Raw genomic sequence first — 16,933 nt, 5'->3', positions numbered from 1 at the left:
TACACTTGCTGGCACCTATGAATGGTATATCATGATTTACTCTAGGTCATAGATCTGTTTCTGAATTAAAGCTACGTAGAGTCAACATCCGTAACATTGCTTTACAAAATGTATGTATCTGCCTGTGTGTTTTTTTTTATTTTGTTGTTGTGGGTTTGTGTTATTTATTAGTTTTTTTTTTTTTTTTTTTTTCCTTTTCTCCCTCCCACTCTGCTTTCACTTAGCATTCCTAGTGAGAAACCTAAAAATGTGCTTGTGGAAGGAGAGCTCTCCTCCCCTTCTGCCTGCCTCTCCCACTTGCTCAGACAGTCGCATTTGCACTGGATGTGTGTGTGTGTGTGTCCCTGCATGTGTGCATGCGCCTCTGTCTCTTACTTCTGGGAAAAATTGAAGTGGCGGCCATATGCTTGGGATTAATTTTCCATATCTCACTCATTTTTAGAGAGGCCGGACACACACCTCAATGGGAAGTTCTCACTTGCTAAACAAGGGTTTGCCTCTAGGTAATGCTATTTAAACATTAAAACTAATATATTTTTGTTCTAATTTTTTATTTTGTTTTTTTGTTTGTTTACGTCATTTTATATATACTTTTTTTTATTTTTTATTTTTTTTATTGTGTGAGCTAGCCATGGGGATGTTGGCTCCTCCGTATGGACATCCCATCCCCCCTGCCTCACTCTCCCTGACTTGATTCCTTTCTGGCTTTGTGTGTGTGTGCGAGTCAATAAGAGAGAGGGAGCATTTTCCCCCTGCAGAATAAAATGTTTATTTATATCCCAACTATGCTGATGGAGCATTATGCCATGCAATCACAAGGCAACGGTGGCTGGGAAAGCACTGTCCCCTGTCTGATTTTATTTTATTTTTTTAATTTTTTCCCTATTGGAATGAAAAAAATGCCCTAGTCTGTTCATTTCTCACCTTTCCTGCTGGGTGTAAATGGATTAACCTGTACGCTGGAATCTCTGTTTTCAGAGCTTTAAAACTTGCCTTTTGAATGCTTTCTTTTAGTGTGGATTGCAGGTAACGCTTATTGTGGTTTTGTTTTGAAAAAGATAAAAAAAAAAAAAAATTGTGCAGTTTATGAACTTGTTTAATTGCTATGATTGTCAGATTGTCAACAGTCTGGGTGGGCAGGCTTTAACTTCTTCTCTCGGGCAGAGCTTTTCAGCAAAGACATTGCCGCTGTCAACCCCTTTATGCCATTCTGTCTGGTAGTGGACAGGGTTAAATTTCAGTGTGTTTTTTTTTTTTTCTCTTCTGCTGCCACTGACACATGTTGGTTTCTGAGTCGAACAGGCAGATTTTCTTTGCAGGCAGAAAAGGGAACTAGCATTCTGTCTCCTTCTCCCACTACCCCCTTCCCCTCCCTCCTCTTCCCCCCCCCCCCCACCCCCCACCCCCTTGGCAGTACACCACATTGAGTTGAGATCATAATCCCGGCAAAAGAAATAAAAAAAAATAGAAGCTTGTGCGGCTATGGGATTTTTAAGAACTTTCCAAGAGAGGAAATAAAATCTGTTCTGGTGAGGAGAAAAATACTGCTAGGATCAGCAAAAAAAAAACAATAAAATAACCTAGGACTGCAGCAGCTGACGCTGGGAGAGTAAATGACCGTAACATTTCCAGAATTCCTCCTTCAATGCTAAATTTTCCTACGGAATTTTGTCATTTAAAAAAAATAAAATAAAAAAATATATATTTTTTGAGATTTTTACGGAGCTCGATGGATACAGTTCAACCTCCCATCGGATCATCATGTCCCGCGGTGACTAAGATGAGCTGTTTTCTACGATAAGATCTGGGGGAACGTGTTGCTATTACAAAGCAGGATATACATATATATATTTTTATTATTTTTGCTCTTGTTTTTTTTTGTCGCAAGAAAACACTTAAGGCCTGTCATCTCTGCTTGGGGCCCCTCGGACATCGAGCGGAAATTTATTATTTTTTTCTTCTTGGCTGTAAGACATAACCCGTGGTTTTGAAGCTCTTCGGAAGGAAATCGCCTCTAGTGGCGTTAGGTGCTTAGAATGCACGCCTGGAACTTTTTCCCTTTGGCGGCTGAAAAATGTAAGTTACACTACAACCTACTATTCCAGGGGTGTAATGCATTAACCCTTCTGTCGCTGGGCAGTGTTTGGGCACATGATGACAAACTATGTTTTAAAGCCTGTAAGTAAGCGATATGTTGTGTAGCAAGCTGTGGATAGCAATTTTGATTTTTTAATTCAATGACTGCTTAGCCTCCACGATTAAATATATATTTAATCTCATATTATATAATATTCGTAGCTTTACCTGGTGACTGGATGTGAGCTTGGTGGTTCTGAACTTTAACACTAATAATTTACAGAAATAAACCAATCTGTGTGGGGCTTATATTTTTCTAAGGATGTATATTAAAATGATTTATTACAAAAAAATAAAATAAAAAAATAAAAAATATAAATATAATTTAAAAAAAAAAATCTGTTTTTATTAAGGCGATAATTGAGCTATGCCTATGAAAACTGTAACGTTCTGGGTCAAGTTTGACAGGTGGCCTGTACTGGTTTGCAGTTAATAAGACAGGAAATGGAGGGATGAATACTTTCTTTTGTAGTCGGAAGCCGTTTTTTGGAACGTTGAGAATCCAGTGCATTCATTAGTGATTTTTTGTTTTGTCCCAAGGCAGGCACAATGGCTAATGCTAAAGACAGTCTTCACTCAGACAAAGCCTACTGGGTATAGAGAGGTCCAGGGCTCCCTTCGGTCTGTTATATAGGAGTCTGTTGATTCTGGTTGTCAAACCAGTTCCATGTGTAATGTCGAAGATAAATAGGATTCAGTTACCCAGAATGCCGTGTCTGTGCTGTCAATGTTGAGTTGTCGATCCCTGTAAACAAATAGCTGCTCTTTACATTGCAAATGCATTCGAAGAACCTTTCTGTGCGTTGTCTTAATTTTTCAATCTCATTTGCATAATGTGAAGATGACTTTTTTTTTTTTTTTTTCGTTCTTGTCGTGTTGGTGAACCGTTCAGCAGGAAAAATGCTTTGTTATGCAATTACTGTGTTCATCTGTTAAATTAACGTAGAGTTCACTGTCCCTATTGAATCCGCTTATCTACGCTGCATTTTCTTAATGGCCTCTGTCCGTGGTTTCTGAGCAACAGCGTACGGCGGTTAATGTGCCATATATTGCATTGCAGTGCGCACTATATCAGTGTGTTGCTGCGCACATTGTTCACGGACTCAAAGTGCATTTTTGGTTTCATTTCAATGCCTGTGTCAGCAAATTGATGGTCATAATTGGGTACAGGACTGTTCTTATTAACTGTGTTCCAAATGAAATAGCGAGGGTGGCGGAATGAGGCAGGCGATAACCTTTTATAGTACACCTCCTCCTCCCTCCACCCCCTGTTTCAGAGGATGCTCACACTGCAGGGCATATTGCAGACCTACAGGGTTATGTGCGGATCACAGGTAATGAACGACTTGCAGAAGTTAAGTGTCTCATTGTGCGCCTAGTCCTCCCGACTCTCGTGTTGTCTTAGTAAGTATTGTTGGCATGGCTATTGTAAATAGACTAGGCCAGGTAGTTGAAGATTAACTACAAATTATTTATTACCAAAAATGGAGGATTATTTATTTTTTTTTTTTTAATGCAAAGATTTCTTGTGTATTTAACTTTTTCACACCTGTTTAGGGAATGGCGGCTGCCATTTCCCTAGTTGCGGAATGGGCCAAAGCTAATGGAAAATTTCTTACGTCATTGAACACATGGCTTAGTGGGATTGACCACGCTTGATATTCTTCTGACTCTATAGGGGGGGCAACTCAACCAGAAGCCATGGCTGCAAAATGTGGGAAAAATGGTTTCGTACCGTCGCCTTGCGCCGATCAACATTGCACATTTTCCCCTCGCTCTCCAATGTGCGATGTTGGGGTATCATAATGTTCAAAGATGTGCACAACTGTACCCTGGTGTGCCCCCATAATATTGTGTTCTATATATTTTCTCAGTGATAGGCAACCACCAAATGGCCTTGCATTATCTGTAATAAGTGAGATAATGTATGTAATCTATATGTTACACCATGAACAAATCTGACAATAGAGCAGGAAGGAGCTGGGGGCTGCAGGAGGGGCCACTTGGAGTCCTAGTGCCGTCTGTTGCCTGTCACCAATGTATACAATTTGGCATTCTAATATGGTGGTTTAGTTCTATGATATACATTTTGTTCTATAAATGATATACATTTTGTTCTTAACTCGATGTTTTTGTTTTGTTTTTTGTTCGTGATCTGGATACTGTACATAGGGTCACTTCACTGTTGAGCTGCTGCAAACGTCACAACTATTGAAAAGCAGAGACATTACAAAAGGCAGATCAGTAAAACCTGGGGCTTGAAATTTGGGACAGTTTTACTATGCACCCAGCCTGTAGGAGCCGTCGTGTCCTCATCCGCCATCGAAGAAGTTTCTCAGCTCATCCCATTTCGAAAGCTGATTATGACGTCTAAGACGCAGCTGTCACTAAACCATTTAATGAACCGGCTTCCGTGTCTCTGCCCTAAACTAACGGAAATACTTTCTTACAAGCTGTCAGTTGCAGAACTGCAGCGATATCCTTTTTCTTCCTTTTTTCTTTTTCTTTTTTTTTTTTTTTTTTCCTCCTTCGTTCTTCAAAACAAACTGAAGACAAGTCTGTGTATTATTCCTTTGTGAGTTATCGAGGCTGACTGTTGAAAGGGAAGACTATGTCCATTATCACTGCTGAGAATATTCAGGGATTCATCTCCCAAAGGGCCTTTCGGCATCTCACCAGTGGATAAGGATATTGTGTGAACGATGCTGCTTCATCCTTATTTAGAATGGAAAGTAGCGCAGGGAATAGCAGTGTGACCTTGGGAATAGCAGTCTCCCAGCCAGGTGGGCCTGTCTTGATTCGTAGTGTTTGCTGTGCCGATGCTACTGTGCCTCTAAACTAGAGGTGGGCAGTAAGTGGTCCCCTCAGCTGTTGTAGAACTGCACATCCCAGCATGCTCTGCCACAGTTTTGCTATTTGACCATGTTAAAACTGTTGCAATGCATGCTGGGATTTGTAGTTCAACAACAGCTCTGGAGGAACGCTCATTGCCATTCCTGCGTCTAAACACTATGGGGCTTTATGTGAACACCGATATTTTAGAGGTGTTTGTTCATTAATTTGACTTGTGAAATATAACATAATGTCTGATCGGGGGGCCCCTCAGCATTCACTGTAACCCGGGTAAATGTAAGCGCTTTGCAAGCAGCTGGCTCCTGTTTACAGCAACAATGAATTTTTACACCTAGAATTGCCTTAGGTGACAATTAGAGAGAGGCAGCTATAAATATCAACCTATATAACCACGACTGGCTCTATATACACACACACCCCCTTCCCCAGAGCTGCTTCTTTAGCCTGTGGGAAATACTGGACTGCACAGGAGTGACTGAGACCAAAAATTACTGTTTTATCAATCGTATCTTCCATTTTGCTGCTTATGAAGGCTCGGGCATGGGTAACCTTTTTGGTCTCCTTTTGTTATTCATGCACTGGAATACAGGACTCCACGAAGATTCTCTGTGCAGAGCTGGCTGTAATGTAGCATTCTGATGCGGAACTTCTGCTCTGCGCTATGCATTATTGTACAATGTGGTAGATGTTGGTTAACACAGCATGCTAAAATAGCGGGGTGCCTTAACTGCAGTGTGCGCGGTTTTTGGGTGCCTTAACTGGCACTATCACGGGAGAAGCCGCTTTACGTGACTAATCACTCGCATTTTAGGTGCGAGAATGAGGCCTTCGCAACCGGCCTGAAGCTGGTAGTGCAAACCATTCGATTGTTCCTGTCACTTTTAGACTTTATATTGGTAAATAAAGTGTTGGATTGGGGGAGAGGGTGGCAGAGGGTTTGGCACATTATGACCAGCTCTGGGCATGATGTCCTTCCTTTTTTGTGTAGGTCCAATTTTTTTTTTAGAGATCCCTCTGGAGCAAAATGATGGTGTGGGGAATATGGTTTTAAAATAACTCCAGCCCATTATACAATCGCCAGCCTGAACCATTGACCTAAGTCGGGATGGATCAATATAGTCATGTTTAGGCCAAATATGACCCTTAAATTTGCATGTCATAGCGGAAGCCAGGACTTTGTCAGACCAGGTGACTTTTATCCATTCTTCAACTGAAATTTTGGTGGGTTCGGTGCCCACTGTGGACTATGGCCCTCATTCAGACCCGGTTGCAAGTGCTGAGCGCTCGCAACCGTGTTGATGTTAAGGCCCTGCACACGCGCAATGTTGATCGACAGCTCACCCCGTTTTGTAGGCGGGGCGGTGGGGTGGCTACACAAATGGAGGCGTTCCTAACGGAACGCCTGCCATTTTGTGGGCGGCCGCACTGACATCAGCAGTGATGTCAGTGGGGAGCTTCCTGCTCGATCAGAGCAGGAAGCTCCCTGGGGCTTGCGGTTCCCGAGACCCAACCTTAGGGTCTCGTCGCAAGTCAAGACCATCGCGACCATCAACCTGGTCAGTCGCTAAAGCTGTGGGTGGTAACCCACAGCTTAGCTAGCGACCAGGAGGCCGCACTTGAAACGTGAAGTGGCCGCCCTCCTTCAGAGAGAACGCTCGCTTCTTGTGACCGCCTGTGAATGAGGGCCTATGTTTCTTGTTCTTAGCTGACCGAGTGGAACCCTGTGTGGTCTTCTCCTGCTGTAGATTAGACACTTCAAAGTTCAGTGTACTATCCGATCAGATGCCCTCCGGCATACCTCTGTGGTAATATGTCACCTTGAGCCAGTCTGGCCTCAGAACTTTCTCATTAACCAGGCATTGTTACCCATGAAACTGATTATTATTTTTTTTTTTTATGTGGGGATGGGATTTGGTTGTACACCGTATTTAGTAAACTCTAGTGACTATTATGCCTGACAATCCCAGGAGGCCAGCAGTTTCTAAGACACCCTAACCACTCTGTCTCGCACAACAATCATTCCGTGGTCAGTCACTCCAATTGCATTTTTTTCCCCCATTTTGGTGTATGGCATGTACAACAACTGAACCTCTTTACCATGTCTGCATGCTTTTTAGTTAGATAGTTGCTGCCATGTTTGCTGCGTGTATATTGACAATACACCATTTTGTTCGTTGTTTTTCTTTTTTAATTCTGTTTTTGCCAGAAGATGTACATTGTCTCTTGTATTCTGCCTTTTGCTGTCTCTATTTTTTGCTTGGTTCTCTCATGACTAATCACAGCCCAAGATCTATCTAGCATAGGAGCAGAGCTCTGTATTTTACTCTCTGCCAAGGATGACTTGTTGGAGAGGCCAGGGGTGGAGTAGATGTCCTCTTCTGTCACTCTGCATCTGGATGAAACCATTTCCTGCATGCTTGCAGATATCCATGTTAACCCTCTTGCTTGCTGGGGTTCCTGTAAGAGCCCTGCACTGTGAATAATGCTGAATGAATGCAGGACTGTATTCGCAATGAAAAGTACATTTGTTATAGAATTGTTCGAGTGTAACTTTTCCCTCTCTCTCTCCAGTTCTGCAATTAATCTACTGCATAAACTTGTAACCTGGGGTTCTTTCATTTACAAAGTTATTTGTATAATCCTGAAAACCTGTTTCTCTGCTGTACATCGCATTCCTGCTTGTATAGTATGGAGTCAATGTGGAATTCTCTTATTGTAGACACAGCCTATAAATTTCCCACTGACTAATTGCGTCATAGTCAGCTGACTTGATTTAAAGTCTGCAGTCCGGTCACATGATTGCTCTAGTACGTGAATACAGTCTTAAGGAACTTGTGAGAAATTCATCCATCCACATTACTTGTAGTAAGGTTACTATGCTGCTATAATAAAACCAAGTTGTCACATTGGGGATGTAGTCATAATCCAGGCCCGGCAGGATGCCAGGGCTCAGAATGCCAGCGCTGGAATCCCGACACCCGGCAGAATCCCGGTGCCGGCATCACAAAGATAAGTTGGTGGGTTAGGGGGAGGGTTAGACACTAGTGGGGGAGGGTTAGGGTTAGGTACTAGTGTGGGAGGGATAGGGTTAAGCAATAGTGGGGGAGGGTTAGGGTTAGGCACTGGTGGGGGAGGGTTAGGGTTAGGCACTGGTGGGGGAGGGTTAGGTTTATGGTGCTGGAAGGGTTAGGCACTAGTGGGGGCAGGGTTTATGCACTGGGGAGGCAGGGTTAGGCACTAGTGGGGGCAGGGTTATGTTGATGGCGCTGGAAGGGTTAGGGTTATGCACTGGGGGGAGGGTTATGCACTGGGTGGGGGAGGGTTAATGGTAGGGTTAGGATACCTACTGACAGGTGTCCTAACCCTGTGAGGATGCCAGCATCAGGATTCTGATGGCTGGCATCAGGTACCCAGCCCATAACATTGAGGACAACTCTTTCTTTTACCAATCTGCAGCAGACTTTTGAGATGCTGCTAGGAGGAACATCTAATGTAAGTGTGGAAACTTCCTGCTAGTAACCAATTGTTCCAATTTAATGCAAAAAATTGTCCTGGGGTTTGTTTGCTGTTTTTCAAGCAATTCTCTTGTGTCCACTTCTTTAAATATGCTACTTCATTAGACCTTTTTATTTTCTTACAGTAATTATTAAAAGGGATATAGACTAGATATTTTCATCAATTTACAGCTGGTTTCTGTATTAGAAGGATCTCTCTCTCTGAGCCAGCAGAGCGTGACTGACGGGCTTGCAGACTTCCTTAGAGTTTCTCTGGGACTGGTGGATTAATACACAGGCCGGATCAATATCGCAGCATCTGTGACATTTCAGCCTTCTGACTTGTATGCGTTTCAGTTCAGATGGTGTCCTAAAAGTATATCTGTGTATAGGAGTATGTATAGTTTTTAACTGTATCCATATGTAGTGTATGTATATTGAGTAAATATACACATTATGGATCACAATTCATTGAAAAATTATTTTTTTCTGTTCCCATTTAAATGTTATAGCGGTTTATGCATAGCGCATCCTGTGGTCTGAATGAAATACGCACCGACTTGTTGTTTAAAACGTTGCAAACTTTTCCATGTAGGAAGATCTGCCAACGGTTTGTCGATGCCATCTAAACTGGTTTGTGCTTTGCTGAGGGCATTTTGTTACATAATAGTCCTTAATCTGAAGATGTTTGAATGTGATGTGACCACTGAGTTTCTGCTGCAATCTTCTGCCCGCAAGCGAGAACTCTTACCCCAATTTTTAGAAAAACTACCAGTACAGAAATGTTTCCTTGCTAACCTCTTTGTTACTGGTCTATCTTCACAAATGTATTTATAATGGCTGTCCTCACTGCAAAGGCTTGTCATGGATCTTATAGTATAGCATGTATATAATGTAGGATGGGGTGTCACAGTGGTTAGCATTGCTGCCTCTCAGCACTGAGGTCATGATTTTCATTCCCGGTCATGGCCCATCTCTGTGGAGTTTGTATGTTCTCCTCGTGTTTGTGTAGGCTTCCTCCCACACTCCAAAAAAAACATAGTTGTAAGTTATTTGGCTTCTGTACAAAAAAATAAAATAATAATAATAATTTGACCATCGTGTGTATGTGCGTCCATGTGGTAGAGGATATGGATTGTAAGCTCCACTGGGGCAGGAACTGATGTGAATGATGGAAGTTTTCTCTGTAAAGCTCTGCATAATGCGTACGCTACATAAATTACTCTTTAATACATAAATACCTACCAAGTGACCAGATTAGGTGAGAGAGTCCGGTACCGATGGCTCTGTTCTGTCTTTCTGATTGGGATTGCATAGTGCCGATTGCCCCGGGCAGTTATGGGTCTATGTACTAAGCCTGGGGGGGAGAGAGTACCAACCACTCAGCTACTACGGTCACTTTACAGGTTGTGTTTGAAACATGACAGGAGCTGTTTGGTTGGTACTTTGTCTCCATCCACTCTATATCTCTCCAAGCCTAAGTACATAGACCTCTTAAGGCGGGTACACACTAAGGCGATATAGCTGCTGATCGAGTGATCTGCAGATGACGGTCGTTCATATACACTGAACGACCATTATCTGCATGATGCAGCGAGTAGGGGGTGTGTCCCGTCCCCCTCTCCGCGGCTGCCGTGTGTGTACGATCGACTGTTCGTCCGTACACACTTGCCATTGGACAAGTACAGTATGTCTGTAGACATATCTGTTCATCGGCTGTGCAGCACAGCCAATGTGATATGTCTGTGAACGACGTTGTTAAGACATATCGTCTGTACACACTGGCCGACGGGGGCACGATATATTGGCCGATCAATTGATAGTCCAATATATCGGCCAACGTGTACCCAGCGTTAGTGAGTTAAGTTCTGTTCACTGCTGCACAGGAATTCTAAGGAATGGGGTGGTGGAGGTCCTTCACGTTGGAAGCGTAGTCACACGCCATGTCATTCCCATATAACTCATGGTCACTCCCCCTTCTGGATGGCCTTTTCCGCTGCTGTTGAGATCTTGTAACGGTAATAAAACATTGCTGTGTATAATATGGAGGATTGTGGTGTTGTCAGCACTAGTGAACTGTTCTTGATTGGCTGGTTATGAATACTCTGACGCCAATGGCTGTGTTTTTGTTTGTTTTTGTACGCTATACAGTGAGCTGTTTTTGCTGTATTAAGCTAGGTACACACTAAACGACTTGCAAACGATGCGATGTCGTCCACGATTTTCCCTGAACTCCCGGGCAAACTATCTAGTGCAGTGGTCTTAACACTGTAGCTCGCGGTCTTAATTTTGGTAGCTCAACTAGCTGCAGTACTGCCGAGTCAACTAGGAGGGAAGTGACCTCTGACGTGTGCTCCCCCGTGGCGTCAACACCATGGATGGCGCCATAGGGAAGCACGTCAGGTGATGGCCGCAACCTCTACAGCAATCACCTGACATGGTGCCACCCATGGCGTCTACGCTATGGCGGAGCCAGTGACTCCCGTCCAGCCCTCCTGGAAAACCACACAGCAGTTTTGCCTATATCTTTTGCTCCTCTCCTGCACGTACCTCCTTGGAGCCGATAATTAACAGTGTATTGTGCCTGTGTTTAAATTTTAATTACAAACTACAACAATATCACTAACAATTAAATGCATTGTTGTTTTCTATGAAACTTTTTTTTTTTTTTTAATTTTCATTAAATGACCTTCAATTGTTCGGTTATTAGCCAGATTTTTTTTTTTTTTTTCTACAATTTTAGTAGCTCTTCACAAGGCTTAATTTCTCTAAAGTAGCTCACACCCCAATTAAGGTTGGCGATCACTGATCTAGTGCATACACAATGTGCAATCTACCATATGACCAAATGATATATCTTGCATCGTTTGGTGATTAGTTTAACTATATAATGTAACTGTGTCACCTGATCATCCAGTAGTGCGTACACACTGCACAATCTGCGGGGAACCGTTAACAAGGTTGACAGATCTTCCTGCATGTACAAACGATCTTAGGATGCGATGTACGTTGCCGCCCCAGCACACATGGTGCGTACACACTTGACGATTTGAGTGATGAGTCAGAATTGGCCGAATCTTTCAAAATATCATCTAGTGTGTAGGGGCCTTTAGAGAGGCATTTGAAGTCTTCTGGCTAATAGCGGAAAGCTATACTGGAGCCAAACAAGTGGGTAAAATCAGGTGTGTAGGTGCATGTGACGTATACCATATTCCTATGCTACTGTTACCGACCTGCACGTACCTGGCGCTGTATGGAAGCAAATATGCCATTTGTCTGTGCAGCTTATGGAGCGTACACACGGTCAGATTTGTCAGACTTGTCAGATGAACGACTGAACGATTAAACGATTTGGACGATTTGACCAAAGTTTTGAACGATTTGGACGATTTGAACGATTTTTACCTGCATTAAAATGAATGGAATCGTCCAAGTCTGACTGCAAACCCATCAGATGTCAGATATCGTTATCTGACAAACGGGAACGCGCATCGTTGATCGTCCATCGTTCAGGCATGTCAGATATGAACGATTTTTCATCAGATATGAACGACTGAACGATTTTTAAATCGTTATCGTCCATATCTGAAGAAAAAATCTGAACGTGTGTATGCACCATTACATGTAAAGTCTCTCTAAGGGCCAATAAACCTCAAATACTATGATTCATTTGTAAAGGCCTCGTATGACGGCAATAAGGAATTATTTTCCATTGCGCTTAATCAATTTATTCATGTCAGGACTCCTGCTCTGGTAAGCCGCCACCCCAGTGAATGCAAGAGCCTTTACTTTTGCCCAGATCGCACTGGCAGAAGGTTCTGTCCGTAGCCCATACCTGTCTACAATAGAGCCGGTCTGCGCTGTTGAGAGCAGGACCGTGGGCCCTTGGAGGCTTCACTGTTGTTGTTTATTATTATTATTACTAGTTATTTATATAGCGCACACATATTCCGCAGCGCTGTACAGAGACTATCTTACCAATCACATCAGTCCCTGCCCCAGTGGAGCTTACAATTTATATTCCCTACCACATCCTCACACATACTGTATATACTCTGGTTCATATTTTGTTGGGAGCCAATTAACCTACCAGTGTATTATTGGAGTGTGGGAGGCAACCGGAGCACCCGGAGGAAACCCACGCAAACACAGGGAGAATATACAAACTCCACACAGGGCTGTGGTGGGAATCGAACCCATCACCTCAGTGCTGTGAGGCATTAATGCAACCGAATCTGGGAGTTTCTCATTCCTCCCGGAAGAGTAGCCAGCCTCACAGATTGCGACGAATCGCGTTGTCATGATCAGCTGCTGCAAATCCGCGGCATTGCACAGCTTGGTGCGGGGAAGCTTTGACATGATTTTCCGCGCCCACTTCTACCTACTGGAGGGAGTTTTTTTATGTAGAAAACCATGGTCGCTGAGCCTCTACCTACATTTTTGTGATGTACGTTTTGCACGTTTCTTCTTTGCTAGAAGCCCTGCGAGGTGTACGTTATTCTGTAATCTAGCATCAAGGTAGACCCGAAGAATGGTTGCCTCTACTCTGCACAGTCAACATGTACAGTTTTATATTTCATTTACACTTTGTTTTTTTTTTGGTATGTATTAATGTGTGACATGCACCTCATGCTGTCGGCCACTGCGGTTTTTTTTTTTAGTGAAGTTAAAGGGCAAGAGAGAAAATGGACTATCAAAGCAGCAGTGACATTCAGAAATGTCAGAGGCAGCCCTGGCAGGTTGGCTTTGGTGACTTTTAGAAAAGGGCAGGGGGAAAGGGCTTTGAAGCCTGTGAAATGACGGTGGGAGATGTGCCTGACATTCCACTGCAGTCCCTGCTCGCAGAGCCCGGCGTTCAGGAATCCCTGGCGCTTTCTAGGAAAGTTACTTGACAAGTGTGCACGCCCCACAGCAAGAGTCCTGTTTGCTGCGCTCTCTGTAATTCCACTCCGGTTAATGGATTGAAAGAATCCAGATTAATACAAGAGATTTGGACGTTTTCCAGAGCTGCCATGAAATCTTTGTGTTTTATGTAGCGTTAGCCGAGGTGAATAAATGTGGCCTAAGGAAAGAAAAACCATAGATCTTTTATATGTTGCAGTCGGCTTGTGATTGTGCTTTCTTGTAACGCATTACTTTTCTCTGGGTCCCATAAAATAAACCCGTTTTTAAACAAAAAAGATGACTGGGGTGCAGAGATGTACCTCACCAGTGGGTGGAGTGAGAGAGCAATAATGGGGATCCGTCATCTCTGAGCGAGCATTGCTGGGCTCTATCATTTCCAATGCATTTACATGCAGTTGAAGCTATGTACTGTAAAGATTAAAGGGGACATATAGCAAAGCTTGGAGAGAGAAACGCTGATTGGTTGCCTTGGGGTATTCACTTTCTCTCTCCAACGATTGGTACCTCTCCCCTTAGAATCCCTACGGTCTTATCCCTACAGTATATCTCCGCCTTTGCCGTGTCCATTGTAAACCTATCGGGCACAGAACACATTATTGATTTGCTATACCTGAATACCAATGTCTTATAAAGGGCACGTCCCCTGCCCTGTCACGCTGCGCCCAATATACCAGCTCCAGTTCTGCCTGACTTTTCTGCTGGATTAAAAGGACGAAATAGCTGAAAAATAGACACTGTCCCAAATCAGAAGCTGTTGCATATGGCGGTGTCCTTTTATGTTTCAATCAAGATCTTCCTGCCCCAGTTGCTGAAATCTACCTACACAAGTCTCTTAAGTTAAAATTTGGTGTATGCAATGTTAATTGGCACCTCACTGAAAACACGCTCCGAAGCGATAACATTACACTGTCCATTGTGTCACTTGAAGTGTCATTGTTTCCCTGATCTTATGATGTTCGTATTCATTTGAACGACCCATAAAGAAGACTGACTACAGTGCTTCCCTATTCCCTGCTATCCCCTAGATGAATATTTACTGTATAGAGGCATTTTTTTTCTTTATCAAGGAGGAAGTTGTAGGTTCCGCAAGTGAAGGAAAAGTGAAATTGTTTGAGATCACGTTTGTGCTGTAATGGGTGAAATGCTTCTCTATCTGTCCTTCTCCCCCATCTGTTTATCATTTAAAATCGAAAGCAAGAAGTTTGTAACATAGATGGTTGCGCAGATGTGAGAGTAACCTGCAGCGCACATCCATTTAGTGTAGAATTTTAGATGGACGTACAGAATATTTTAAGGATCATTCAAGTTCTAAATAGGGCGGCATGGACGGTGTAATGGTTAGCCTTATGCTGGGCGCACACTGGCGGATATATAGGCCGATCAATTGAACAGCCAATATATTATGTGTGCGTCGGCCAGTGTGTACCAGCGAGACAGTATGTCTGTGTGTACGACGCTGTTCAGATACATTGCTTCAGCTGTGCAGCACAGCCAGTGCCCGATATGAACTTGCTACAGAGGCCGCTGGGGAGGGGGGCACAAAGCGATCCCCGCCAACATGTTTCTTTAGATGGCAGTGATGGTTGTTAAGTGTGTGTACAACCATCATCTGTATCCAGCTTTGCTGTCTCACAGCACTGAGGTTGTGGGTGCCACGGCCCTAACTGTGTGGAGTGTGTATATTCTCCTACTGTTTGTGTGGGTTCAATTCCCACCACGGCCCTAACTGTGCAGAGTTTGTATGTTCTCCCCGTGCTTGCATGTGTTTTCTCCGGGTGCTCTGGTCTCCTTCCACACTCCAAAAATATACCGGTAGGCTAATTGGCTCCTCACAAAAATTAATAAATAATAATCCGTGTGTGTGTATGTGGAAGGGGGATAGAGGGGCTAATTCAAAATTGCACGCTACTCCAATGTTGAACGCAGATTGCCGATTATCGAGAATCTGCGTGTGCGCGCAATACACGTTCTGCTCATAATCAGAACTGGGATGGCCAGTGTCTCCGGAAATTGTCGGCCTCGTTTTCTGGGAGTGGCAAGGCCAGGGGCTTGCGTGCAGCTTTGCAATTCTGTCCACTACTGAATCACACCCAGAGATTGTAAACTACACTGGGGCAGGGACTGATGTGAAGGACGGACTGAAATATGCGGAATGTGGGCCTGATTCAGAGCCAGACGCTCTGACAAGAGCGATCGCTCTGAATCAGGGCCCTCCTACCTAAAATTGGAGCAGCCTCCTACATATGTGAGCAACCAAAAAGATGGTCGCGATGGTCAAGACCATCGCGACCATCGGGCTTGCGACGAGACCCTGCGGTAGGGTCTCGCTGCCGCAATTCCAGGAGTGCTTTTGGCTCTATCAGAGCCAAAAGCACTCCCACTGACATCACCACTAGTGATGTCAGTGGGGCCGGCCCCAGACGGTAGGCGTTCCCATGGGAACGCCTCCGTATGGGCAGCAACGCCCCCGGCACGCCCACCAAAGGGGGCGTGCTGTCACTCACCATCGACAGCACACCCCCTTTGGTGCGAGACCCATAACGACGGCTTGGCCGTCGCTATGCGGGTCTCGCGCATGCACACGACTGAGCTACCTCCGTCGTGCGCATGCGCACTAGGGCACCATCGACCCGCTTGCGAGCGCTCAGCGCTCGCGAGCGGGTCTGAATCAGGCCCTGTGTGTGCACTATATAAATAACTGGTAAATAAATGTATTAGTGAATTTGTAACAGCCTTTGTAACATACGTTAAACACATGCAGTAGCTGTGATTTGTGAATTGCAGTCATGGTAATGTTCTTGAATGTTTTAACACTTTTTTTTTTTGTATTGTGAATATTTGAGGAAAACGTAGAAGTATGAAGAAAACATTCTGTAATTATCCCAACTTCAAATCTGTTTATAACACTGAATAATCATCAGCAGACGGTAGCTGCACGCACGTACTATACATGTGCGCACAAATGCACTCTCGCATGCAAATTGGACGCCATCACCGCACCGCGCACTTGATTGGGGACAGAAAAAAAAAAGATTCACCTTTTTATATTCAATTATCAATCGCTGACTTTTTTAAAAATGTATTTTTTACTTTACAGTCGTCTTCCGTAATCTGCGTCGTCAGTTGTAAGGAGTTTTACAATTGTTACATGATTACAATGGTGCGACGTAACCCAGGAGTGTGTAGTGCCTTTTATGGAATACTGTTAGTAAGCCGGGCCTGGGTGCAATGTGCGTTGTGATAGATTATTGCTCTCATGCACTTTGTTTTCTATGCGTTACCCATGAATAGGTCGAGCATTTATATCAGAAGATGTCATTAATTCCAACAGACCTTTCTCAATGAACATCCTTCAATCCATTTAACTATGCTAAACCTACTGTGTTTTATATCATACTTCGCTACTCTCCCGATTCGGCCGGGAGCCTCCATATAATCGTCTGCCGCAACCGGCCCCCCTGAAAAGTAGGTAAGCCTCCCGCCCGGCTCTCGCTAGTGGTGTGGTAATAGTATGGTGTAATGCTGTACAGAGGGTAATTCGTATT

The 16,933-nt window shown here is 43.8% G+C and overlaps 1 protein-coding gene across 7 annotated transcripts in view; it reads left to right on the top strand.

The window, feature by feature from the left end:
* CTBP1 (C-terminal binding protein 1) overlaps nt 1-16,933 on the top strand; it is a 284,958-nt gene that overhangs the window by 194,855 nt on the left and 73,170 nt on the right. Inside the window, exon 1 of one of the 7 annotated variants that reach the window (XM_088454294.1) lies at nt 313-503. The exons of 5 other annotated variants lie outside the window; for them this stretch is intronic. In XM_088454294.1, coding sequence (XP_088310420.1) covers nt 464-503 — 40 coding nt within the window. In that variant the 5' untranslated portion in view covers nt 313-463. Of the gene's footprint in view, nt 1-312; nt 504-814; nt 2,077-16,933 lie in introns of those variants that run through there. One more of the 7 variants, XM_088454295.1, reaches the window with a different exon arrangement.

This window comes from Taudactylus pleione, unplaced genomic scaffold (genome assembly GCF_031769625.1).
Source record: "Taudactylus pleione unplaced genomic scaffold, aTauple2 ptg000611l, whole genome shotgun sequence".
Lineage (NCBI taxonomy): Eukaryota > Metazoa > Chordata > Amphibia > Anura > Myobatrachidae > Taudactylus > Taudactylus pleione.
This window is presented reverse-complemented; position numbering and strand designations above follow the sequence as displayed.